The 25,279-nt window shown below is 47.4% G+C and overlaps 1 protein-coding gene across 1 annotated transcript; it reads left to right on the plus strand.

The window, feature by feature from the left end:
* Positions 1–18,003: 18,003 nt before the first annotated feature.
* Positions 18,004–19,541, plus strand: LOC109787483 (peroxidase 1). Its single transcript, XM_020346029.4, has 3 exons — positions 18,004–18,529; positions 18,611–18,776; positions 18,867–19,541. Exons 1-3 carry the CDS (start codon positions 18,137–18,139, stop codon positions 19,277–19,279), a joined length of 972 nt encoding a protein of 323 aa, XP_020201618.1. The 5' UTR covers positions 18,004–18,136; the 3' UTR covers positions 19,280–19,541.
* Positions 19,542–25,279: the final 5,738 nt, after the last annotated feature.

Here is a 25,279-nt window from a genome sequence, read left to right on the forward strand (position 1 = left end):
GATATGTATGTCCCCAACAATAAGAATATCATATTTCTTCTTGACAGTAGGAAGAGGAAATTCAAAACCTCCAATAATAATCGATGAAGTTTTTCCAATATAATTGATACTATGGACTTGAGGTTGTTTCCTCGGAAAGTGTACCGTATGCTCATTACCATTAACATGAAAAGTGACATTGCCTTTGTTGCAATCAATAACAGCCCCTACAGTATTCAAAAAGGGTCTACCAAGGATAATCGACATACTATCGTCCTCGGGAATATCAAGAATAACAAAGTCCGTTAAAATAGTAACGTTTGCAACCACAACAGGCACATCCTCACAAATACCAACAGGTATAGCAGTTGATTTATCGGCCATTTGCAAAGATATTTCAGTAGCTGTCAACTTATTCAAATCAAGTCTATGATATAAAGAGAGAGGCATAACACTAACACCGGCTCGAAGATCACATAATGCAGTTTTAACATAGTTTCTTTTAATGGAGCATGGTATAGTTGGTACTCCTGGATCTCCAAGTTTCTTAGATATTCCACCTTTAAAAGTATAATTAGCAAGCATGGTGGAAATTTCAGCTTCCGGTATCTTTCTTTTATTTGTAACAATATCCTTCATATACTTAGCATAAGGATTCATTTTAAGCATATCAGTCAAACGCATACACAAAAAGATAGGTCTAATCATTTCAGCAAAGCGCTCAAAATCCTCATCATCCTTTTTCCTGGATGGTTTAGGAGGAAAAGGCATGGGTTTCTGAACCCATGGTTCTCTTTCTTTACCGTGCTTCCTAGCAACGAAGTCTCTCTTATCATAACGTTGATTCTTTGATTGTGGGTTATCAAGATCAACAGCAGGTTCAATCTCTGCATCATTGTCATTGCTAGGTTGAGCATCATTATGAACATCATCATTAATATTATCACTAGGTTCATGTTCATCACCAGATTGTGTTTCAGCATCAGAAATAGAAATATCATTGGGATTCTCAGGTGTGTCAACAACCGGTGCACTAGAAGCATGCAAAGTCCTATCATTTTTCTTTTTCTTCCTCTTAGAAGGACTAGGTGTATCAACATTAGTTCTCTGAGAATATTGCTCAATTCTCTTAGGGTGGCCCTCAGGATACAAAGGTTCCTGAGTCATTTTACCCCCTCTAGTCATGACTCTAACAGCATTATCATTTTTCTTATTATTTAATTCATTGAGCAAATCATTTTGAGCTTTAAGCACTTGTTCTACTTGAGTGGTAACCATAGAAGCATGTTTACTAATAAGTTTAAGTTCACCCTTAACTCTAGACATATAATCACTCAAGTGTTCAATCATATAAGCATTGAGTTTCAATTGTCTACCAACATAAGCATTGAAGTTTTCTTGTTTAACCATAAAATTATCAAACTCATCCAAGCATTGGCTAGCAAACTTAGTAGATGGGATTTCATCTTTATCATATCTATAGAGAGAATTTACCTTTACTACGTGTGTCGGGTTATCAAGACCATGTATTTCTTCAATAGGTGGTAAATTCTTAACATCTTCAGCTTTAATACCTTTTTCTTTCATAGATTTCTTTGCCTCTTGCATATCTTCAGGACTGAGAAATAGAATACCCCTTTTCTTCGGAGTTGGCTTAGGAGTTGGTTCAGGAAGTGTCCAATTATTTTCATTAGTCAACATATTATTCAATAGCAATTCAGCTTGATCAACAGTTCTTTCCCTGAAAACACAACCAGCACAACTATCCAGGTGGTCTCTGGAAGCATCGGTTAGTCCATTATAAAAGATATCAAGTATTTCATTTTTCTTGAGAGGATGATCAGGCAAAGCATTAAGTAATCAGAGAAGCCTCCCCCAAGCTTGTGGGAGACTCTCTTCTTCAATTTGCACAAAATTATATATTTCCCTTAAAGCAGCTTGTTTCTTATGAGCGGGGAAATATTTAGCAGAGAAGTAATAAATCATATCCTGGGGACTACGCACACAACCAGGATCAAGAGAATTAAACCATGTCTTAGCGTCACCCTTTAATGAGAACGGAAATAATTTAAGGATATAGTAGTAACGATTTTTTCCTCATGAGTGAATAGGGTGGCTACATCATTTAATTTAGTAAGATGTGCCACAACAGTTTCAAATTCATAGCCATAGAAGGATCAGATTCAACCAAAGTAATTATCTCAGGATCGGCAAAGAAATCGTAATCCTTATCGGAAATACAGATAGGTGAAGTAGCAAAAGTAGGGTCATATTTCATTCTAGCATTCAAAGATTTTTTTTTCTTTCAGCTTAGCTAATAATTTCTTAAGATCATATCTATCATTGCAAGCAAGAAAATCTCTAGCAGTTTCTTCATCCATAACATAACCCTCAGGCACAACAGGCAATTCATATCTAGGGGGAGAATCTTCATCATCACTTTCATCAATAATATCAGTTTCAATAATTTCATTCTCTCTAGCCCTAGCGAGTTGTTCATCAAGAAAGTCACCTAATGGCACAGTATTATCAAGCATAGAAGTAGTTTCATCATAAGCATCATGTAAAGCAGAAGTGGCATCATCAATAACATGCGACATATCAGAATCAATAGTAGGAGTAGGTATCGCAAGTTTACTCATAACAGAAGGAGAATCAAGTGCAAAGCTAGATGGAAGATTTTTACCTCCCCTCGTAGTTGAGGGATAAATCTTGGTTTTTCGTCTTTCAAGTTCCTCATAGTGATCAGCAGATATAAATCCCAAGTGACTCAAAGAATAGAGCTATGCTCCCCGGCAACGGCGCCAGAAAATAGTCTTGATAACCCACAAGTATAGGGGATCGAAACAGTTTTCGAGGGTAGAGTATTCTACCCAAATTCATTGATTCTACACAAGGGGAGCCAAAGAATATTCTCAAGTATTAGCAGCTGAGTTGTCAATTCAACCACACCTGGAAAACTTAATATCTGCAGCAAAGTATTTAGTAGCAAAGTAGGATGGAAGTAACGGTAACGATGGCAAAAGTAACAGTAGCAGTTTTTGTAGTAATCGTAACAGTGGCAACGGAAAAGTAACTAAGCAAAGATCAATATGTGAAAAGCTCGTAGGCATTGGATCAGTGATGGATAATTATGTCGGATGTGATTCCTCATGCAACAGTTATAACATAGGATGACACAGAACTAGCTCCAGTTCATCAATGTAATGTAGGCATGTATTCCGAATATAGTCATACGTGCTTATGGAAAAGAAATTGCATGACATCTTTTGTCCTACCCTCCCGTGGCAGCGGGGTCCTATTGGAAACTAAGGGATATTAAAGCCTCCTTTTAATAGAGTACCGGACCAAAGCATTAACACTTAGTGAATACATGAACTCCTCAAACTACGGTCATCACCGGGAGTGGTCCCGATTATTGTCACTTCGAGGTTGCCGGATCATAACACATAGTAGGTGACTATTGACTTGCAAGATAGGATCAAGAACTCACATATATTCATGAAAACGTAATAGGTTCAGATTTGAAATCATGGCACTCGGGCCCTAATGACAAGCATTAAGCATAGCAAAGTCATAGCAACATCAATCTTAGAACATAATTGAAAGAACATGCGGTGCCCCCATGTTTGGTTTTGGTAATTGATGACAATCTCTATGGACTAATGGTTGCCTTGAGTTATATTTGAAGGATTTGTCCATAGGCATTTCTTGAAGTCCATGTGTTGGTTTCAAGGAGTTTATGTGGTGACCAAGGTGTTATTAAGGAATTATCCAAAGATTGGTCATGTGAGAGTTGAGCTTATTGCAAGCATGTCTTGAAGAAGAAGATTGTGTGATCATTCATGTTTACCTTCAAGACATCATCCAAATGAAGAGAGTTGGAAAGAGTCAAGGTTGATCAAGACTAAGTCAAGAGTGAATCAAGTTGATCAACACACAAAGCGCACAAGATGTACCGAGAGGGATCAAGCGATCCCATGGTGTGGTGAGCATTGTCAATTACGCTTTGTGTACTAACCCATGATCTTCGTGAGAGTTCTTTGTGGGGTTAGGTTGCGGTGTGCAAGTTCAAGTGAAGCATCATGAAGAGATCAAATGCTTGAAGCTTGCCGTCCATTGTGGTGACAATGGACTTGTGAAGATGTTGCGGTGTGCAAGTTCAAGTGAAGCATCATGAAGAGATAAAATGCTTGAAGCTTGCCGTCCATTGTGGTGACAATGGACTTGTGAAGATGTGCGGAAGAGTGGCTCACCCATAGTGGAGCATGGGCGAGCAATCAACTAGTCTTTATCGAGCCAACGCAAAAGAAAGGTGGTCCAACTTGAGGGAGTCAAGATTGTCATCGTCTAGCTCAAGTGGACCATGTGCAAGGCAAAGGTTTGCTCTTGATAGGTTTTCTATTTTACCGGTCTCATGATGGTAGGTGGGAGACCGGGTTATAGGATCGATTGCCGTACTATCAAGGGGGGCTCTCGATGAGTAGCTTGATAGTATCGTTCATAGAGATCTCAAACCATTGCATCCTTGCATCATCTTTATTGGTTCTTGTTTGGTTCTTCTCTTTGTGATTTTTGGAGCTTATGGTCATCTTGATGACAAGCTCGAGTTCATCCAAAACGGAGTTCACTCGCATCTTCTATGATGTTTTCGATGTTGGAGGTTATGCCGGTTCTTCTCGGTTGGAGGTTTCACTCCTACTCGTCTTCCTCTATCCAACAAGCTTGAGTTTGCTCAATTCGGAGCTCATATGCAGAAGTTATGGTAGTTTTGGTTTCCTCGCGGTAGTACCGCGGGCCGGAGCGGTAGTACCGCTTGGGTGCTACAAGCGGTAGTACCGCTGGTAGCCCCCAGCCGTAGTACCGCTGCAGTCTCGTGCTAGTACCGCCTCGATTCGAGGGGTCTTTTTTCGTGTCGGGTTTTACGGTACTAGCCACGGCAGTGGGGGCCGTTGTACCGCTTGTATGCGGTAGTACCGCCCTGCCACCGCGGTAGTACCGCTCTGGGCCCAGCGGCAGTACCGCGAGGGGGAGCGGTAGTACCGCTTCTAGGGGCAAGCGGTAGTACCGCTGGCCAAGCGGTAGTACCGCTCTCTGCGGGGCTGAAGTGGGGGTAACGGTTGGATTGTTCCCCCTACTATATAAGGGGGTCTTCTTCCCCATTCTACTTCATCTCTTGAGCTCGTGTTCTTCCCCCATTGTTGACCTTCTTCGAGCTTGCTAACTCTCAATCCCTCCATGGATTCTTGCTAGTTTTTGAGGGAAAAGAGAGAGGAGATCTGGATCCACATTTCCACCAATCACTTTCTCCTCTATGTGAGGGGAACCCATTGGATCTAGATCTTGGAGTTCTTGGTGTTCTCCTTCTTGTTCTTCCTCTCATTTTCCTCCCTAGCATTAGTTGCTTCGGTGGGATTTGAGAGAGAAGGACTTGGGCACTCCGTGTACCCTTGTCATTGCATTTGGTGCATCGGTTTGAGTTCTCCACGGTGATACGTGGAAGTTACAAGTTGAGAAGCTTATTACTCTTGGGTGCTTGGTGCCCTTGAGCTTGTTCCTCTTGGGTGCTTGGGCGCCCTAGACGGTTGGTGGTGTTCAAAGCTCAATCATTGTGGTGTAAAGCTCCGGGCAAGCGTCGGGGTCTCCAATTAGGTTGTGGAGATCGCCCCGAGCAATTTGACGGGTACCGGTGACCGCCCCCAAGGGTTGCCAAAGTGTACGGGTTCGGTGACCGCCCCCAAGGGTTGCCATTTGTACGGGTTCGGTGACCGCCCTCAAGGGTCCCTTAGTGGAATCACGGCATCTTGGATTGTGCGAGGGCGTGAGGAGATTACGGTGGCCCTAGTGGCTTCTTGGGGAGCATTGTGCCTCCACACCGCTCCAAACGGAGATTAGCATCCGCAAGGGTGTGAACTTCGGGATACATCGTCGTCTCCGCGTGCCTCGGTTATCTCTTAACCGAACCCTTTACTTACGCACTTTACTTTGTGATTGCCATATTGTTTCTTGTCATATATCTTGCTATCACTTAGTTGTTTATCTTGCTTAGCATAAGTTGTTGGTGCACATAGGTGAGCCTAGTTGTTGTAGGTTTTGTGCTTGTCAAATTAACCGCTAGGTTTATTCCGCATTTGTTCAAGCCTAAACCGTAATTATTTTAAAGCGCCTATTCACCCCCCCCCCTCTAGGCGACATCCACGATCTTTCAATAATGGATACTAGGGATCAAACCCTAACAAAACTAACTCGATCACATGATAAATATCATCCAACTCATCACCGTCCAGCAAGCCTACGATGGAATTACTCACGCACGGCGGTGAGCATCATGAAATTGGTGACGGAGGAAGGTTGATGATGACAACGGCGACGGATTCCCCTCTCCGGAGCCCCGAACGGACTCCAGATCAGCCCTCCCGAGAGAGATTAGGGCTTGACGGTGGCTCCGTATCGTAAAACGCGATGAATCCTTCTCTCTGATTTTTTTCCTCCCCGAACGTGAATATATAGAGTTGGAGTTGAGGTCGGTGGAGCCTCAGGGGGGCCATGAGACAGGGGGTCGCGCTCCGGGGGGCAGGCGCGCCCCCTCCCTCGTGGATAGGCTGTGGGCCCCCTGGTGTTGATTCTTTCGCCAGTATTTTTTATAAATTCCAAAAATATTCTCCGTGAAGTTTCAGGTCATTCCGAGAACTTTTATTTGTGCACAAAAATAACACCATGGCAATTCTGCTGAAAACAACATCAGTCCGGGTTAGTTCCATTGAAATCATGCAAGTTAGAGTCCAAAACAAGGGCAAAAGTGTTTGGAAAAGTAGATACGATGGAGACGTATCAGTGACTCGAGGTCATTTTGAAGCACATTTTCTGGCCATACCTCCTTGTCTATCCACGACAGTGCAACCTTCAGCCGAGCAATATAGTCCAAGACACTGGCGAGGCGAGATTCCAATCGCAGCATGTTCATTGCAGCTTCAACTTTGACAGGAGAGTGAAGGGGTCCAATCCCGTTTCGATTCGCCCGGTTTCCTCCTCGAAATTCTGACAAAACTCTGCACGAGGAGAAAAGAAATGAATTAGCAGCAATGTTGTGAAGAAGTTTTTTGGTTCAGTCAGATGAGGAAAAGTACCTTCAAGCATGATGAACATCTTCTTCGCAAGGTCACCCAAGTAAACGTCCAGCTCATCCCTCTTCCAAGTGAGCTCATCCACCCTAGCCAAGGCCACCTTCTCTTCCTTCAGCTCTGCAGCTTCTTTCTTCGCCTCATCGACAACAGTCTTCAGATTGGCATTCTCCTCCTCCAATTTGCCGACTGAAGCTAGCTTTTTCTCAACTAGTTCTGTCTTATCATGTGCCACCTTCTACGCCCCCGCAAGATCGGTGTCCTTCTTCTCCAATGCATGCTTCATTTTGTTTAAAGAAATAACATTCCTCAGTCGAGCTTGGAGTTGACGGTTTTCACTAGCACATCTATTCCAGTGGAATCACTCGGTTCAAAGGATGGAAAAGAATAAATATCAAAGCATAGAGTCAGAGAGTTGATACCTCCCATGGTTGCTACTTCATCCTGAGCAGCCTTCAAGTTCTTCTTGGCGAGTTCCGGGTCAAGCTTGAGTTGGATCTTCTCCTTCTCCAAGGCAGCATACTGGGTCCCAAGTTCAAAAGACTTCTGTAATCAACAAAAAGACAATTTAGTCGATGGAAACCAAGACACTTTACTTCCGAGTAAAGAAGAGTAAGCTCAGATTCTATTCCAAAGGAGTTCTAAGACCACCGCCGAATCAAACATTCGGCGGCGGTCTCGGGGATTACACCCAGTGGGTGCACTCAGCGTGCCCCCACTGGTTCGATTTCCCACTTGGTTTTGATCTTAGACCACCGCTGACTGCCCACAGTCGACAGCGTCTCGGGGACTACACCCAGTGGGTGCAGTCAGCGTGCCCCCACTGGATCAGTTACCCACTCGGCACGACCTGCACGGCCCGAGTGGACATCTACAAACAGACATTTTCTAAAAGACCCCCGCCAAATCAAACATTCGACGGCGGTCTCGGGGACTACACCCAGTGGGTGTACTCAGCATGCCCCCACTAGACCAGGAACCCGCTCGACATGCCTATCTGACTCGAGTGGAAGAACTACACAAGAAAAGAAAACACCCAGTGGGTGTACAGGTGCAAGGCACAGACCCATGATAGATGCACATTAAAGGTTCCAAAACGATCATCCACGGACATCTTACGAATAATAAAGCAGCAGTTTTCAGGTAGCATATCCTAATAGAGCAAGGGACAAGCTGAAAAGCCAATCGGAAATCAACCTACAATCCCACTTACTCGGACATTGGTTTGGAGGGCAGAGCTGGCGTCGTAAGCGGCCTTGCTGGTCTCATACACCACCTTCAGTCGGTCCATCATCAGGCCAGCTTGGATCATGGCTTCCTTGGCGGCCCCTGTTTGGTCCTTTGGGACGTGATGCAGAGTGAACTGGGATGATGACGGAGTGGATGACGTAGCTGGAGGGATCAGAGTTTGGGGTTGGCCAGTCGGACCCGACGCTTGAACAGTCGACACTGGAGGCTGATCAATCGACAGTTGAACAACAAAACAAACAGTAGCCCGAGACGGGTCACCAAGTTCTTGAACTACAGGCTCGGACGGCAGGCGAGGCACTCGACTGGAGGGCACCCTTTTGCTCAAAGCCCTGCCCCTTCTTCCTGCACTCCTCTGGGGTTCATCCTCGTCGTCGTTGTCTAGAAGCTGGATAACACCTGTTGGCGCTGCAAACACTCGACAGTGAGATTTCAGTCGACCACCAAAACAGTTAGTAACACGCGAACATGCTTGCGGTTTCGTACCTGCTCGAGAAGTGGCCCCGTCTGCAGTTTCCGAGTCAGCCCGCTCCTTGTCAATATCCATGGACGTTGCAGAAATAGCAGCCCTGGAAGTCCAAAATCTCACTCGGTCAGAAAAACAAAGGAGTCCACTACAACAATGAAGGACAAGGAAAAGAGGCACTCACGCTGAATCAACAGGAACGACCACCTTGATCCTGGGCAGAGCCTTCCGGGGCTTTGGTGGAGCGACTTTGGCATGTTTTGCGGTCTTCTCAGTCGGTTCTGGAGTCGACATTCGAGTGCGCTTTGGAATCCTTGCACTCGACGCCGTTGCCTTGCCGTGGCCACTCGCTAGACCTTGTGACTGCTTGGAGGGTCTCTCGGAGCATGGAGGTGACTCGACCTCCGAGCTTTCATCAGAGTCTTCGTTGTCGTCATCGCTATCGTCTGCATACTCAATATCGGTGCTCCCACCTTGGCTTTCTCCTTCTCCAAGATGCTGCACTCCGTTCGGCATGTAGTACATCTTCGTGAAAACCTGCAAGTCACAAGTCATAGACATCAGTCAGATCCAAGAATAATTGCACATTGGAGAATACAAGACATAAATACTCGGCAAATTGAGCTTGACCTCTCCTGGGGCGTTATTGGCGTCGAATGGCAAGATCATCTTGGCTCCGCGGGGGTTGTCCTTGTTCCTAGTGATGCTTCACAGCCACTGAGCCACCATCTCCTCGGCGACCTCCTCCGGGTGGACCCGAGTGGTGTCTTCTGGGCCCGAATACATCCACATTGGGTGGTCACGAGCTTGGAGAGGTTGGATGCGTCGACTAAGGAACACCTCTAACAGATCCATAACAGTCACTCCACCTTGGACACGCAACGACCGCGTCCACCAAAATTGCTACCTCACCCTTCTTCCCCTCATCTACAGTCAGCGAACGAGGAGTGCGGAGCCTCTCCAGAGAGAAAGGAGGAAGGCTAGTCGACTAACCCGGAGTCGGAACATCTTTGCAGTAAAAACAGGTCGACTGCCATCCCCTAACCGATTCAGGAGAAGTCATGGGGGGAAAGTGCTCCTACCTCTCATCTGGATCCCTAACCCTCCACACATCTAGATCATATGCGTCTTCACATCAGTCGGAGTCGCTTTCTTTACCGTCTGAGGTCGGCAAGTGAAGATGTGCTTAAACAGTCCCCAATGTGGGTGGCATCCCAGGAAGTTTTCACACATCGAAATGAACGCAGCAAGATAAGAGATGGCGTTTGGAGGAAAATGGTGGATCTGGGCACCGAAGAAGTTCAAAAAACCCAGGAAGAATGGATGAGGAGGCAAAGAGAAACCTCGGTCGACGTGGGTGGTGAGGAGAACACGCTCGCCCTCGCGCGGCTTGGGCTCAATCTCCCCTTCCGGCAACCTCCAGGACCCATGCGCAATCAAGCCGTCGCGCTGCGAGGTTCTCCAGATCTTCCTCCATGACGGTGGAGCAGATCCAATCCCCCTGGATCCAACTAGGTGGCAGACCGGACCGCGGCGTCGACCCCTTCGCCGCCTTCTTGCCCTTCGCCGTTGCCTTCTTCGCGCACTACAGAGCCGTGGTCTTGTCCTTCGCCATAGTTGCGGAGCTCGAGAGGAACGGGCGGCGGAGTGTAGCGCTGGGGAAGACGAGGCGGAGAAGCAGAGAGAAAGGGGCGAATGGAGAGCACAGTACCGTGCCTCGGCAGCAGCGCCTTTTATGGCCACACTTCCGAGTGGCTGACCTGTGGGCCCGTGCAATCCTGGCGCATCCCGTAATATACGCAGGCCCGATACGTGGCGAAAAAGGTGGCGCGAGGATCGAGGAGTCAGGCGCGCCGCACCCCGTCACGCGCGCTTCCTTGAATTTTCGAATCCCGTGAGATCGGACCGTACAAATCAGTCGATCGCGTCAGAGATTTTCAAATCCAATCTACCTGAAGACATACAGCGCAATTCACTCAGCGCGAATTTAATTCACTCGGGCGACTTTAACTCACTCGGAAATTCCAGAAAACATAATCGATTAAGGCGATCGATGAAGGGTTAAAATACCAGCATGCTTTCAGGCCCCTGAGGAAATGTCTCCGGGACATTGAATTGGGTCGGAACAAACTTCAACCCTTCTTCACTCGGTCCCCAATCCATTCGGGGGCTAATGACGATGACATGTACCTAGGGTAGGGTCTTAGGCCTAACCTAGACACCCTACCCAAGGACACTACCCTAGAGTCCAAGGCTTACAAGGTTCAACAGAAGATACCGGCTGAAATCGCCCTGAAGTGCAATCCACTCGACGGAAGATTCCACTCCGATATTCCAATTCCACTCGACCATGATAACTTCACTCGACCATACAAGAACCCACTCGGAGTGCAAAAGGCCTAAATTCACCCCATGATGGCAACGGTCAGGCATTCACTCCATCGTCATAAAGACCATTTATTGCGGGCGTTACTAGTAACGTTCAGGACATAACTCTCATTGAGCCCCTGTGTAACTGAGGGCTGCGAGGGGCCAGGCGCACTCTATATAAGCCACCCCTTCCATCTAGCACAAGGGTTCGCACCCCTGTAACTATTGCACACATCCAATCGACAAGTCTCCGCGACACCGAGACATAGGGCTGTTACCTCCTCCGAGAGGGGCCTGAACTCGTAAATCTGTGCGTACAACCTCGCCGTAGCTAGGGCACTGCCCTCTCCTACGTACCCCTACTCTTACTGTCAGACTCATTCCCACGACAATCCATACAACTACACATACGAGCGGTCACACTCATATGGAACGCCCTCATTGAATCGGTTGCCTTTGTTTGTTTTTGTTGGCTCTGCCCACACTCCATACGACCGTCCATACAACCTCTACGGTCATATGAAAGGCTGTCCTTTGTTCTATCTATTCTGAATTGTTTTCTTTGGTGATTTCTGTAGGGTTAGTTTCAACACAACATATAGGCATATATCTAGACTTCCATGCATTAGTACAACACATAGCAAATTTGCACATGACAAGGGCCTCATTAGCACAACTTTTGCTCAAGTTACCCTCCACTACAAAAATCTCAACACTCTTTTATTGAAACAGAAAACAAAACTTACTCTTCTATCTTATTAGAATGGGTTTCCTCCCATGAAGCACTTGTTTTCGGTCAGATAGCTCGGCCATAGTGACGATTACTTGGGTACGAATACACCAAGCCCATAGCTCCGAGCATTGATGACAATGCCTTCTCTAGTGTATATCTTCATTTTCTTTTTCCTAGGGAAATGTCTCACAAAACGATCCTTTGGTGGAAGGTCAAATCTTACATTTCCCTCAAACACATTTAAAAGCCTTTATGGTCCTAAGAAACGGCCTACCAAGAATTATAGGAACAATGGGATCTTCAGGCATATCAACTATAACAACATCAATCATAACCGGGCAATCATTAATTTGAATGATAACTCCATGCTTAATCCCTACTGCTTATGTAAAGGTAGAATCAGCCATATTCAACTTGATTTCAGTAGTAACAAAAGGACCAAGATTCAGACTATCATAAATAGACTTAGGGATAGTGAAAACACTAGCACCTAGATCACACAAATCATTGAACTTGTTCAAACCAATCTCAATCTATATAGTAGGCTCAGAGATATCTTCTTGTTTCGAGGTAGCTTACCAAATAGCTTCTTTCTTTCATCGTCTAACTCACGTACCTTAGCTGCAACATGATCAAAAAAACATTGTATGCTTCATTGATGATGGAGAAGAAGTGGGAGGAGGAGAAGGCGAAGCGAGAGGGGCGACAAAAAAGATGATGGAGAAGTTCGAGGACATCTTAGCGAAGAAAGATGAGGCATACGTCAAGCACGTGTCGTGTGCCACGATAGGCCACAAACGTCATGCACAACATGACCGCGCACCTGACCCGCAAACATCTATGTAACTGCGAGGGTTGGCTGTGATACCAACTTGTAACACCCCTGACACACTTGCCGGTTACTGGCCATTACTCATGGCATGATCTAGACTGGCCCCACAGATCAACACTAGTCTTCACTGTTAATTAGAAATCTCCTAAAACACTAAGCTCCCTTGATTTTTTTTAAAGATTTCTAAGCTCCCTTGATGGGCAGCCTTCTGGCTGATCGATGAGTGTGGGTTGTCGGATGGGCCCTCTTTGTAAGTGTGTAGTTTGCAGGTCACGCTTCGTCGGTTCGTCGCTGTGAATCCGTGTCGCTTGTGTGCGCGTCCGGCTGTAGGGCCCATCCACTGGTAACGCGTGGCGCGTGCGTCATTGTTTCATCTCTCTAAAAAATCCCCTATGACCAAATCCTCACAATGGTAGGCGAGACGGCGGCCTCCTCTCTCACATCCCCACCCCAGGTGCTGCCGCGGTCGCCCCTCTTCCTTCCATGCGTCGCCGCTGCCCACTTCCGCCCTTGCCGGGCCGCCGCTCCTCTTCCTCCACAGGTCCACGGCGGAGTCACGCCCCGCTGCTCCGCTACCCAATCAAGCATCGCTGCTACCCTGCACCAGAGGTGGTGAGAAGGGTGGCCAGCACCGCACACGACCGCTGCATCGATCATCACGCAGCCCACCGCGAGGACACTAAGGAGCACGGGCAGGAGGAAGATCAGGTTGCCGAGAGGAGCACGAGGACGGCGTCGCCGCCGTGGAGGCCGAGCCCAAGGCAGGGTGGAGGCGAGCGAAGGTGCAGCGCGGGGCGACTCGGCGGAGGCCCGTCCTCTCAGGCCAACTCCACCGCGCGACCATCCTGTCCGCGTGTCCGTTTGGGGTAAAACGGACGAACCAGACAACCCAGCGCGCGGGCGTAAATGGACTTTTGTCCGTTTTGAGTCCGCTTTCGACCCATCCCGGTCCAAGTGTGCGTCACTTTTGGGCTGCGTGTCCTTCCCTGGCCCGCCAGTTGGTGGCACAGGGGCGCCTTTTTCTATCCGCCCCTCTCCCTCCCTCCGGCCACACGCCCTTCATTCTTCTCCATCCTTCCCGACTCTTTCCTCGCCGCCGCCGCCGCCGCTGCCATTGTAGTTGTGCGGCTCGGACGCGCGCTCGCCCCGCCCCTCCCACTCAGCGCCCCCTAGCTACCCAACCACGGCCACCTATTTTGCGCACCCGCCGGCCGGATTTGGACCGGATCCGGTCGGTCTTGAGCTCGCCCGGCTTTGGGAGGCCGCACCACGCCATGGACTGGCCGGACACCGGGCCGGAAGGCCATGGCAATGCAGGTAGTGGCTCCTCCTCTAGCCGCTCGGATCTACACCGTCGGTGGTCCGCCGGCAGATACACGAATGGCGGTCGGCCGGGCTCGGTGCTAGCCCAAAAGCTCGTCGGCGCACCGTTGCCGCTCATTAAGTGCGACCACTGCGTAAAGAAGGTCGTGCGCCGCGTGTCTACAACGCCGGAACATCCTGGTTGGGTGTTCATCAAGTGCTTAAACGATGGGGTATGCGCTTTTTTTAGCTTCGGTTTGTGCTCTAGATTTGACTAGTTCTGCTAACTTCAAATTTTGTTGTGTAGAATGGATGCAAGTTTTAGTATTGGGAAGAAGAGTACATCGATATATTGATAGAGCGCAATTTAGTATATGTTCGTGCACTTTTAGCTAGCATAGAGGCTGTAGATGAGACAAGTGCACTTGTTGCTAGATTAGAGGCTAGACACGAGACTAGATGCGAGGAAGCGACATCTACTTCTTTAGGCTCGAAGAAGAAGAAAGAACCCCGCAAGATGGAGGCGGCTCCTCCACAGATCAACAATGAATGCATCGAGAGGGCACTAATTCAACTTACAGGAGCAGTTATGAAAGTTGGATATCTTCTAAAATTTATTCTTGTGGTTCTTGTTTTCTTTGGGCTTGTTTTTCTAGTCAAAATTTGGTGATATATTCCCATGTATCAAGAATGAATGATAAAAAAAGTTTAAGGGCTTGCATACAAAAAGTACGCGGACAGGATGCGGTCGGGATGCGTCCGCGCGCTGGGCGCACGGCCACCGCATCCGAGGACAAGCCCGGACGCGACCCCATTGCCTTACCCAAACGAACAGAAACCGGACAAAACGGACGTCCGTTTGAGATCGCGCGGTGGAGTTGGCCTCACTCCGGCTTTTGCTTTGCATGCACAGTTAAAAGGAACTGTTTCATGCTCTTTTGATGTACTATTTCTTTGGGTTCTAATCTATCCGTACCTTTCTGTTGTGCGCCTCTTGCATACATCCAAGATGTCTGAGCATAGGGAAAAAGAATCAAGAGGACTGCCCGTGTCTCTCCAGAGGTTGGTATCATTAGGACCGTGGCCTCGCCGCGTGCTGTGGTCGGGAGGGCTGTGGATTCTCTACCATGCCGAAGCGAAGGCAGAGAGGAACAGTGCCGCTACCTTTCCCAGTCTTTTCAGCCGTTGGATTAAGAATGGGCCGCCCAGATCTGATCCAACAGGGCCACCGAACAGTACCTGAATAGTACCCGTTAAACAGTGATCTAAACAGAACCACGTGAATAGTTCGCATGCCACAGTGCTTCGTCCGATCTGGATGCTTGGTTTTTTATCCAACGGCTCTCCAACTAAGGTAGAGGCACTGTTCCTCAGTGCCTTTGCTTCGTCAAGGCAGAGAATCCGCGCCCGGTCGGGAGCTGTGCTAGAGAAATGGGGCTGGGAAGTTGCGGTTCGTATTGCATATCGCTTCCACCAGTTAAAATTGTGAGTGCTACACTACTGAAGAGGGGGGACCCACTAACTAATTTGTAGCCATGGACATCTTCTTCAGAGTTTACTGAGTTTAGCACTATCTGACATCAGTAAGTGTATCTCTTTGGAGATGTAGGTAATTCACTGGCTATGCTGTTTAGGATCCCCGTTGTGCTCTTGAAGAAATGTACTTCTTATTCTTCTGCACCTGGGATGGAGCAGCTATGCTGTCTGGTTCATCGATTTTGCAGTTGCTGTTTGCTAATATAGTACAGTTGCCTTCGCCGGTTTTGGAATTCCATGACAAATGTTTGAGTTGGAGTCTGTTATATAATACTCCCTCCGTCCCATAATATAAGAGCGTTTTTTAAACTAGTGTAGTGTGAAAAACGCTCTTATATTATGGGACGGAGGGAGTATAACTCTGTGACATAAATTCTTATGAGCAGTTGATAATAGCTATTGTCTCTTGACTATTAAGAAATGGGCAACTGCATCTTTTTTTCATTAGATAATTTCCCCAGGATGTTTTACTTCAAAAGAGTGCTTGGATAATTTTGTACTCTTTTGATAAGGAATTTCTGGGATAAGAAGATATCTGGTGCTAGAATTGATTATTCACTATACAGAAAATCAGGCATGAGGCTACATATCACTATCTGAAATTTGGTAATGCCCCGACCTCTTTCTTAATGACAACCTACAAAAGCATAAAATCATTATTTCTCAACTTAGGTCTGTCAGCATCTCTTTTGTATTATTTCCTTAGTTTTTCATAAAATGGGACTGATTGTAAATGAAGCCTCAGATCTCAGATTTGGCTACCAGCAAATCATGTAATCACCAATTTGGTTTCTCTGCTTTGTATTTTCACTATAGGATAACGATTCGACATCAGATTGAAGAATTGGAAATGTCTTTTTTTTCTTAGTCTACTGAATTAGAGGCCAAATCTTGTTGTGTAATTTTGTTCTGGAAGCTTGAACTGACGAAACTGCTTAGGTGCTCAGGTATTAATGCATATAAGCTTATGAGTGTTAGGAATAATCTTACTACTCTTGCGGCTAAGTAAATTTACTACAAGATTGTTTCTATGTATAGTCTAACAAAGCTGTGTATGCTTGGTTCATGGACTTATTTATCTTCTGATATATACCTTCCTCTACAATTGTCAGTCTAGACGCATCTTGCTTTCTTCCACTGCTCCATCTCTTTATCCTTCCACACTTTTTCAGCATGTCGGTTAAGCATTCATTATTGCTAAATGTCATGGACTAAGACAATGTTAATGCCATCCGCCCTGCTGCGAGTACCTTTGGGAGGTGTGCATATAACTAAATATCCATCCACTGATTTCAGGTGTATTTTCATGAGCTTTACGTTTGTGAGTTGTAAAAGAAATACATGTGGTAAATGTTAAACTGCTGAATAATATGTTACGTCTCCTGCAATTTGCATTTGCATGTTCCTACATGGATATGATCTTAAAGTGTCTGCTCTTCTTTGGCCCTGTGGAGTCCAATATTATCTTCAAACCGCTGTGTTTCATTAAAGTACTATACACAGCTCCATTTTGTTGTTTTGTAAGCTGAGCATATATTTTGTTAGCAGACAAGGTAATACGAAATGAAGAAGAATATGCCAACTCAGTGTGAATGAAGCGCCTGTGCATATCTGAAGAAATTTATGAGAAGAATTGTGTTGTTCAAATGAAGTGAGAGAAATCTTATGGAGACTCATAGTCGAACTTCTGTCTTGTATCTGTCTTTTTAAGGTGTATCGCTGTGTCTGATTTCAAGTTTTTAAATTTATTATTTTTGTACGATTTCATGGGGAGTCCAATGTTAAACTTTGCGTATATGATTCTGTCTACTAATGTCTGTAATGCACTTCTGCTTCTAGGACATGTTCCCTGTAGTGGAACTTTTAACTTATTTAATTTACACCGCTTGAGCGGTTATGGTTCAGGATATCAATATAGTTTTTTATTTAGCACAAATTTTTTTTAAGCTTTACCATTGTATCAGCGGACAGATTCATACGCTTGCCGTTAAAGTAGCACAAAAGTATAATTGATTAACGTGTGTTAGCCGACTGAAAGCTACTAGCCTGGTATTATCGGGCGTGGCAAAGCGCGCCTACCCATCTACAGTAGTTATTACTATCAAGCAAGGAATTCGCCGGGCTGTTTAGTGTCAAAACAAAATGTTGACTAGTCCATTTAATCGGCAAACATACAAGAACAAACGAAACGGACAGTATCCAGCGCCGCAAAGCACATAATTAGCAGCTCATTTATAAGTTTAATTAGTCAAGTAGTCCTAAATAATCCAATTCATCCCCCCTAGCTCGAATATATTCCCCTTATAATGACAGAGACGATCGAGCTGCCCTGGTAATGGTCCGCACGCATGGCATGTTTGCTATGTTTGTCGACGGTCATGGCGAGCACGAACTGTCCTCTGCAAGGTCAACTCAAACATCCATATTACATCTTCGATCGCCATATAAATGCAGCCACGATCGACCAGGATCTTCATCCATCCATCCATCCATTCCCTCTTCCTTGCACGATCAGACCGTGCGTACATTGGTTCATCGAGTCCTCTGCCATGGCTTCCGCCACGTTCTTGATCTTGGTCGCGGCGGCGAGCCTCCTGGCCAGCTTTGCGCAGGCCGATTTGCAGTATGGTTACTACAACACGACGTGCCCGGGCGTGGAGGAGCTCGTGCGCACCGAGCTTGAGGCCATCTTCGCCGACGACTCCACCCTCCGCGCCGGCCTCCTCCGCCTCCACTTCCACGACTGCTTCGTCCGGGGCTGCGACGCTTCCCTCATGCTCAACTCCCACAACGGCACCGCTGAGAAGCACGCCGACCCCAACCTCACCGTGCGCGGCTACGAGGCCATCGAGGCTATCAAGAAGGTGGTGGAGAAAGCATGCCCCCTCGTCGTCTCCTGCGCCGACATCATGGCCATGGCCGCGCGCGACGCCGTCAATTTTGTACGTAGCGTACTCCTTGCTGTTACTAGTACTCCATGGATTATGAAATTGCTCTGCTCATCATAAGCTGTCGTGGCGCAGAGCGCTGGGCCACACTACGAGGTGGAGACCGGGCGCCGCGACGGGAACGTCTCCATGTTGGAGGAGGCCCTCACCAACCTGCCACCGGCCGATGGCAACGTCACCGTGCTCACCCAGTACTTCGCCGTCAAGAACCTCACCATGAAGGACATGGTCGTCCTCTCCGGTACGAAACAATCATTCATAACTCGATCGCGCTGTTCTTTGTCTCCGATGACCTGACTGAACATGTCATACAATACATGGATGGATGCAGCGGCGCACACGATTGGAGTGACGCACTGCTCGTCCTTCTCCAAGCGGCTCTACAACTTCACTGGAGCCGGCGACCAGGACCCCTCGCTGGAGCCGGCGTACGGGAAGACGCTGACGACCAAGTGCCCAACGGAGAAGATGGCGAGCGTGGTGCCCATGGACGATGTGACGGTGGACAAGTTCGACCTGGGATACTACGAGTCCGTGTACAATCACCGGGCGGTGCTGCGCTCCGATGCCGCGCTGCTGGAGGACAGCCTCACCGGCGCCTACGTCGCGCTCATGAACAACGCCTCCTCTCTCGACACCTTCTTCGCTGACTTTGCCGTCGCTATGATCAACATGGGCAGGGCTGGCGTTCTCACTGGCACCCAAGGCGAGATCAGAGAGACCTGCGGCGTCTACGTCGACTGATGATCGATCGTGAATCAAAATTCAATCTGACTATCTGGTCTGACCGGTCGACTGTGATTTGCTACTCGATCGGAATTTTTTTTCTACACGCAGGGTGCTACCCGCGTATGCACCACAAGTTTTTTCGGTTGTAACATTTTCCCGTGAAGTTTTGAAAAGTTCATTGTGTTCGACGAGTTTTTGTACTATATATAGTACGAAGATAATGAGAATATATAATTCTAGAAAAAGAGTTGTCTTAACGATAATGTGCCCAGATGATATGATATACATACATTTTTAACGCATGGAGCAAGGAGTGCCCTTGATCAAAAGTGAGGGTTAATGGGCTATTGACCGGTCATTTAGCTAGCCCAACCATTTAACTTTCACGTAGCTTATTATATGTGTGCTTAATTAGTACATGGGCCGATTGATTCAAGTATTGCATGGCCCATGCATGCAGGTGCAGATGGCAGCCCCGTGGCCGATCAGATGACGAGAAACGACGGCCGGCGAGATGGCACATGCATAGCCGGCACGTCGGCTGTGACAACCGCGCCCTCTGACCCCAAGCAGGAGCAATCATCGATGATGATAGCCAGACATGAGGAGGCGTTTGCAGCTGGAGGCATCATCAGCTGGCTAGCACGCCCTCATCTTTCTCTTGTTCCCAGGGTACGTATTTTGTTTTGTTTCATTGTTTTATCAGGTTTCGCGGGAGAGAGGTACGCATCGAGGGAAGCCGCGCCGGTGACAGCAGCATCAGGAAGATCATGAAGACATGCCCGCGGCGGTGGCACGCTCGTTGGTGAAGACACGTACCATGGCCATGTCCGGCGGCAGCACGCATAGCTCGCGAGCGAATCGTGGCGGCGGCCGCCGCGTGAGGTGAACGCACAGCGAGGGAAGGAGAAAAACACCCAGGACGTGACTGCACGCAGCGGACGCGGCCAAGAGGAGACGCGCCTAGGGTGCAGCGTCGAGGAGCTCGAGCGGACGCGTCCCATGCCGGCGGTGGCGCTGGCTACGTCCCGAGCTCAGTGACGGGCCGACGGCCGACGGTGTCGACTCGCAAGGCGCGCACTGAGTGACGCTGCCGCGAGCCACTTGTAGGGGTGCCGGGCCGGAGGCGTCGTAGATGCAGAGAAGAAGAAAACATGTTCACGGCGACGACGGCAGCGGGATCGCGTTGCCGACGATCCCGAAGATCCGGCGATGAGTTGCGTCGTTGGTGAGGGGTCATTGGTGTGGCGAAACCGGAGCTCGTGACGACATAGCCCGAGACAGACCCATGGCGAACAGGTCAGCAAGGTACAGGACTTTGGCATAGCACCTGCCAAGGCGACGCGTCCTCGACGACGCCACCCTTCGCCGACCCTGTTAAGAGGCGCCTTTGTCTTGCAGACCAACCAATACGGCGTCCAGCTGAGGCAAGGCAACGCAACCACTGCGATCGTCTCTCCACAAGTTCATCAGGCGATGTCCCCTAATAAAGTGGACTGCCATAGACTTGCATCCAATCAGGTGAGGTGCACCCATCACGGTGGACATGTTCTTGGGCGTACATGTCCATGGCGTCGCCGGTGTACAGACCACTCTTTGGCGTAGCACCAGCTCAAGGCGACGTGGCCTCTACGACGCCACCTTTCCACGGCCCTGTGAGGCAACGCCCTTTGTCATGGCGGACCGTTGAATACTCGGCGTCCAGCCGAGACGAGGCGCCAACCACACCGGCCATGCCAATGTGAGCGTGCGACGGTTTTACACCAATGTCGGTCTCCTAAACAGTTTACTCCCGCGAGGCATACCCCTCGCATAATCCGACGAGGCCATTTGATTGTCAAGAAGTCCGAGCCGAGCAGGACCCATGCAATTTCAACATCAACTACATCAACGCCGCCAAGACCGACGAGGTGCGACGGCGAGGATGGACATGGCTAGCACAAAGCCACGTTTTGAGCTGCGCGTGTACGACGAGGAAACGGGCTTTGCCGCCGCCCACAAACCACCATCATCATGCATGGAGAACACAAAAGCAAAGATGACGAAGACGATCACACAGCTTAATCGAAGGTATCCCACGGAGTAACCCACGGGAGTAATTAACCGGGAGCCTTCCGAGGCCCCGGAAACCAGAGGCTGCAATCGCTACAGTCAGGCAGCCCACGCTAGTAATGGTTACATCGTCTATAAGAAGACATACAATATTTCTCATAGGCTCCTCGATCCAATCCCTCATCACGGAACATTTTGCTAGTCGAGCAAACTCATGCGCTATCTTGTTCGCTTCCCTATTACAATGTTCAAAGCTAGCAAGAGGAAAATCACAAGCCATAAAAAAACAATCATAAAAAATTTGCCACTGCCGCTCCTGCAGAATGTCCTCCGTTCTTCATTGTGTCAATGACTTCCATGTTGTGAGAGTTGATAACAAGATGATTGCAACCCGCCTTCTGTGCTAGCAATAAGCCAAACCTAAGTGCTAACGCTTTCGCTGTCAGGGCATCAACGCAACAATCAATCTTCCAATTTCCACCTACAATAAAAGTTCCTTTGCCATTCCTGAGGACAGCCTCCGATGTGCCCTTTAGCAGATCATGATCGAAGGCAACATCCACATTCAATTTAACAAACACTAGTAGAAAAGGGGGCTTTAGTCCCGGTTGGTAAGGGCCTTTAGTCCCGGTTTTTGAACCGGGACTAAAGGGTCGTTACTAATGCCTCCCCCCTTTAGTCCCGGTTCTTACACGAACCGGGACTAAAGGCCGTCCACGTGGACGCAGCCTGGAGCTCCACCTTTAGTCCCGGTTGGAGTCCCGGTTGGTGTTACCAACCGGGACTAAAGGAAATTTTATGATATTTTTTTGAAATTTATTTTTGTGAATTTTTTTAATTTTTTTTTAATTTTCAAATTTCTGAATTATTTTAACCTCTAATCTCTAATCTCCACCCCTCATCACTGCTCAATTTATCCTCTAATCTCTAATCACCCTCATCATTCCAAATCATCTAACTTTCCGGACGGTCACCCATCCTCTCACTACTCCAGCCTGAGCACGCTTAACTTCCGGGTTCTATTCTCCCTCGTTTCCAAGTCTGCATATGTTGTTTTCCTGACAATAGTAAGATGTCAATTCTATTAACCCTCAGGAATTTAGCTTGAGCATGAAGTGACACATTTCACTGTTTGAGTTTGAAACTATTGTTTTAAAAAACAATAATTATATAGTAACATTAATATTTCTGGAATAATTAGTTTGACCATTGTTTGACCACTGTTTGACCACAGTTTGACCAGATTTGACCAAAATTCAAAAAAACTGAAATAATTATTTAGTAACACTAATATTCTAGAATAATTAGTTTGACCATAATTTGAAATTTTTTGAATTTTTTTGCCTCTCCAGATCTTAAAAGCCCCGTATCTTTTTTTCTATTAGGTTTTTGAGGATTTTGAAAATGTTTAACGGGGTTCCCTTTCGAGTAGATGATTTTTCATATAAAAAACTTTTTCATCCGAGTTCGTATGCAAAAGTTATGCCCATTTTAAGAAATTCCAGAGAGATTTTGCAAATAAAGTCGAAATTCATATTTGTTAATTTTCCCAACAACTAGACCACATATCACATGGGAAACTTATTTTATTTTATTTTTTTGACATTTCCATCATTTTCTTTTGTTTTTTCTAAAACTGAAAAGGCGGTCCACGGGGGGGGGGGGGGGGGGGGGTAGAGTTTGATGGGCCCTTTAGTACCGGTTCGTGCCATGAACCGGTACTAATGCCTCAAAGCCCATTAGTACCGGTTGGTGGCACCAACCGGGACTAAAGGACTAACCTTTAGTCCCGGTTGGTGCCACCAACCGGTACTAATGGGCATCGCACCCTTTAGTCCCGGTTCGTGGCACCAACCGGGACTAAAGGGCCCAGGTGAACCGTGACTAATGCCTTAGCCGCACGAACCGGGACCAATGCTCACATTAGTCCCGGTTCGTGACTGAACCGGGACTAATATGAATATTGCCCTGTGACGAAAGCCCTGTTTTGTACTAGTGAAAGCCCATCGGAGGTCTACTCCACCCTCAAATCTTCCTATTTGCATTAGTGGAATGGGCTACAAAATTTGCCGTTATACCATGAATTCCCATCGAGGTTTGATATGCCTCCTAAGACTTTCCCTCATGTACCAGTTTACGTCTATTCCACCATAAATACCACGCGGTTATAGCAATGAGCTCTCTAGCGTTTTGTGAACCCGATATAGAAAATTCTTGATCTGGCATGAGGAGTAATGATTCGAGGACTACCTCCCCTGCACGATCAACAACATGTTAGAATTAATGGGCTAGGCCCATAGCAATTTCTGAAATCTCAAAGCCCATGTGTAAAATGGCAAGTGGTGGTGCTAAGTTTAGTCCCACCCCGGAAGTTGAAGAAGAGTTGGACCTCTTTATATAGTGGGTTCTCTCCACCACTCTAAGTGGTGTGTGAGAAAAGAAAGGGAAAACCACACGCGCGCGCTCGCTCGCCTCGCCTTGCCGGGCCGGGCCGAGGCGAGGCGAGGCGAGGCGGCGCGTACATGCGACATGCGCGTGAATGGTCCGCCGAAATTCGGTCCGTCTCCTTGCAGGAGCTCAGCTTCCTTTTGCCGTTTTATTTTTATGTCTTGGCAGACAAGTTTTTGATTACTTGTCCGGGAAGTATACGAATTAGAAACCGAGTCGGTTTGGGATTGTGGTCGCGACACAATACCGCCTCTGGTCCTAATATATATACAGCTACGGGCTGCGGCCAGAGACACACTGAAAAACACCTAGGGTTTTGCCTCATCTCACAACTTGCGCCGCCATCGTAGTCTACTCCATCCCAAACGCCGGCGTGCATCGGCGCGTGGGAGAGCAGGTCTCCGGAACCGTTCGTCTTTGCGATCCTGCACCGGGAGAGGACGAATTAGGTTTTTGGGAAGCGCTGTGCGCGACTGCTCAAATTCGTCATCACGGGTCGTCTTCCGTCCAAGTCGGGCGGTGCTACTCATCGTCGTATTCATCGCCGTCAGCAGCAGATCGTCGCCAACATCGTCATCAACACTGTTGCACCCATAATAGCTAACGATCAGTACGTCCAACACCCTCTGTTCATGTCTGTTTCTACAGCTATTGTTACGTGTTTGCTGCTGTTATGCATGTCTTGCTGTTCTTCTAGTTTGCTAGATTATTGCATGCTAGTATCTCTTCTAGTCATGAATTATTACTGGAATTAATCATGAGCTTGCCTAATATTCCAACAATCCAAAAACCTAATTATAGGCAATTTCCTGAGTTAACTATGGCTGGATTCGCTGATGCACTGAGGCCGGATAAGTTTACCGGTGTGCACTTTAAGAGGTGGCAGGTGAAGACCACGCTCTGGCTTACTGCTCTGAAAGTTTTCCACGCTAGTGTTGGTGCTCCAGAGGGAATGACCGACGAAGATCGGAGAAAATTCCAGGAAGCCAATACTATGTTTGTGGGATGCATTCTGAGTGTTCTTGCTGACCGTCTGTGTGATGTGTACATGCACATAAATGACGGAAAGATTCTGTGGGATGCACTGAATGCAAAATTCGGTGCAACAGATGCAGGCAGTGAACTGTACATCATGGAGAGTTTTCATGACTACAAGATGGTGAATAACCGTTCTGTGGTTGAACAAGCTCATGAGATACAGTGCATTGTGAAGGAACTTGAACTCCTTAAATGTGTTCTACCCGACAAATTCGTGGTTGGGTGCATGATTGCAAAGTTGCCTCCTTCATGGAGGAATTTCGCCACAACTCTGAAGCATAAGAGACAGGAGATATCAGTTGAAAATCTGATTGCATCTCTTGATGTTGAAGAAAAAGCTCGGGCTAAAGATACTACTGAAAAAGGAGGTGAGGTTCAGCCTACTGCTAACATGTTGCAGAGGTACCCACAGAACAAGAACAAAGGGAAGAACAAACCTGTTTTCAACAAACCTACCAAGACTACTACCTTCAAGAA

Source organism: Aegilops tauschii, chromosome 7, assembly GCF_002575655.3.
Source record: "Aegilops tauschii subsp. strangulata cultivar AL8/78 chromosome 7, Aet v6.0, whole genome shotgun sequence".
Taxonomy (NCBI): Eukaryota; Viridiplantae; Streptophyta; class Magnoliopsida; order Poales; family Poaceae; genus Aegilops; species Aegilops tauschii.

Excerpts from the sequence above, each read along its gene's own strand:
- LOC109787483 (XM_020346029.4), top strand. The coding sequence starts at position 18,137 with ATGGCTTCCGCCACGTTCTTGATCTTGGTCGCGGCGGCGAGCCTCCTG. Across the intron at positions 18,530-18,610 it reads CGCGCGACGCCGTCAATTTT|AGCGCTGGGCCACACTACGA; the intron begins GTACGTAGCGTA and ends GTCGTGGCGCAG. Across the intron at positions 18,777-18,866 it reads GGACATGGTCGTCCTCTCCG|CGGCGCACACGATTGGAGTG; the intron begins GTACGAAACAAT and ends GGATGGATGCAG.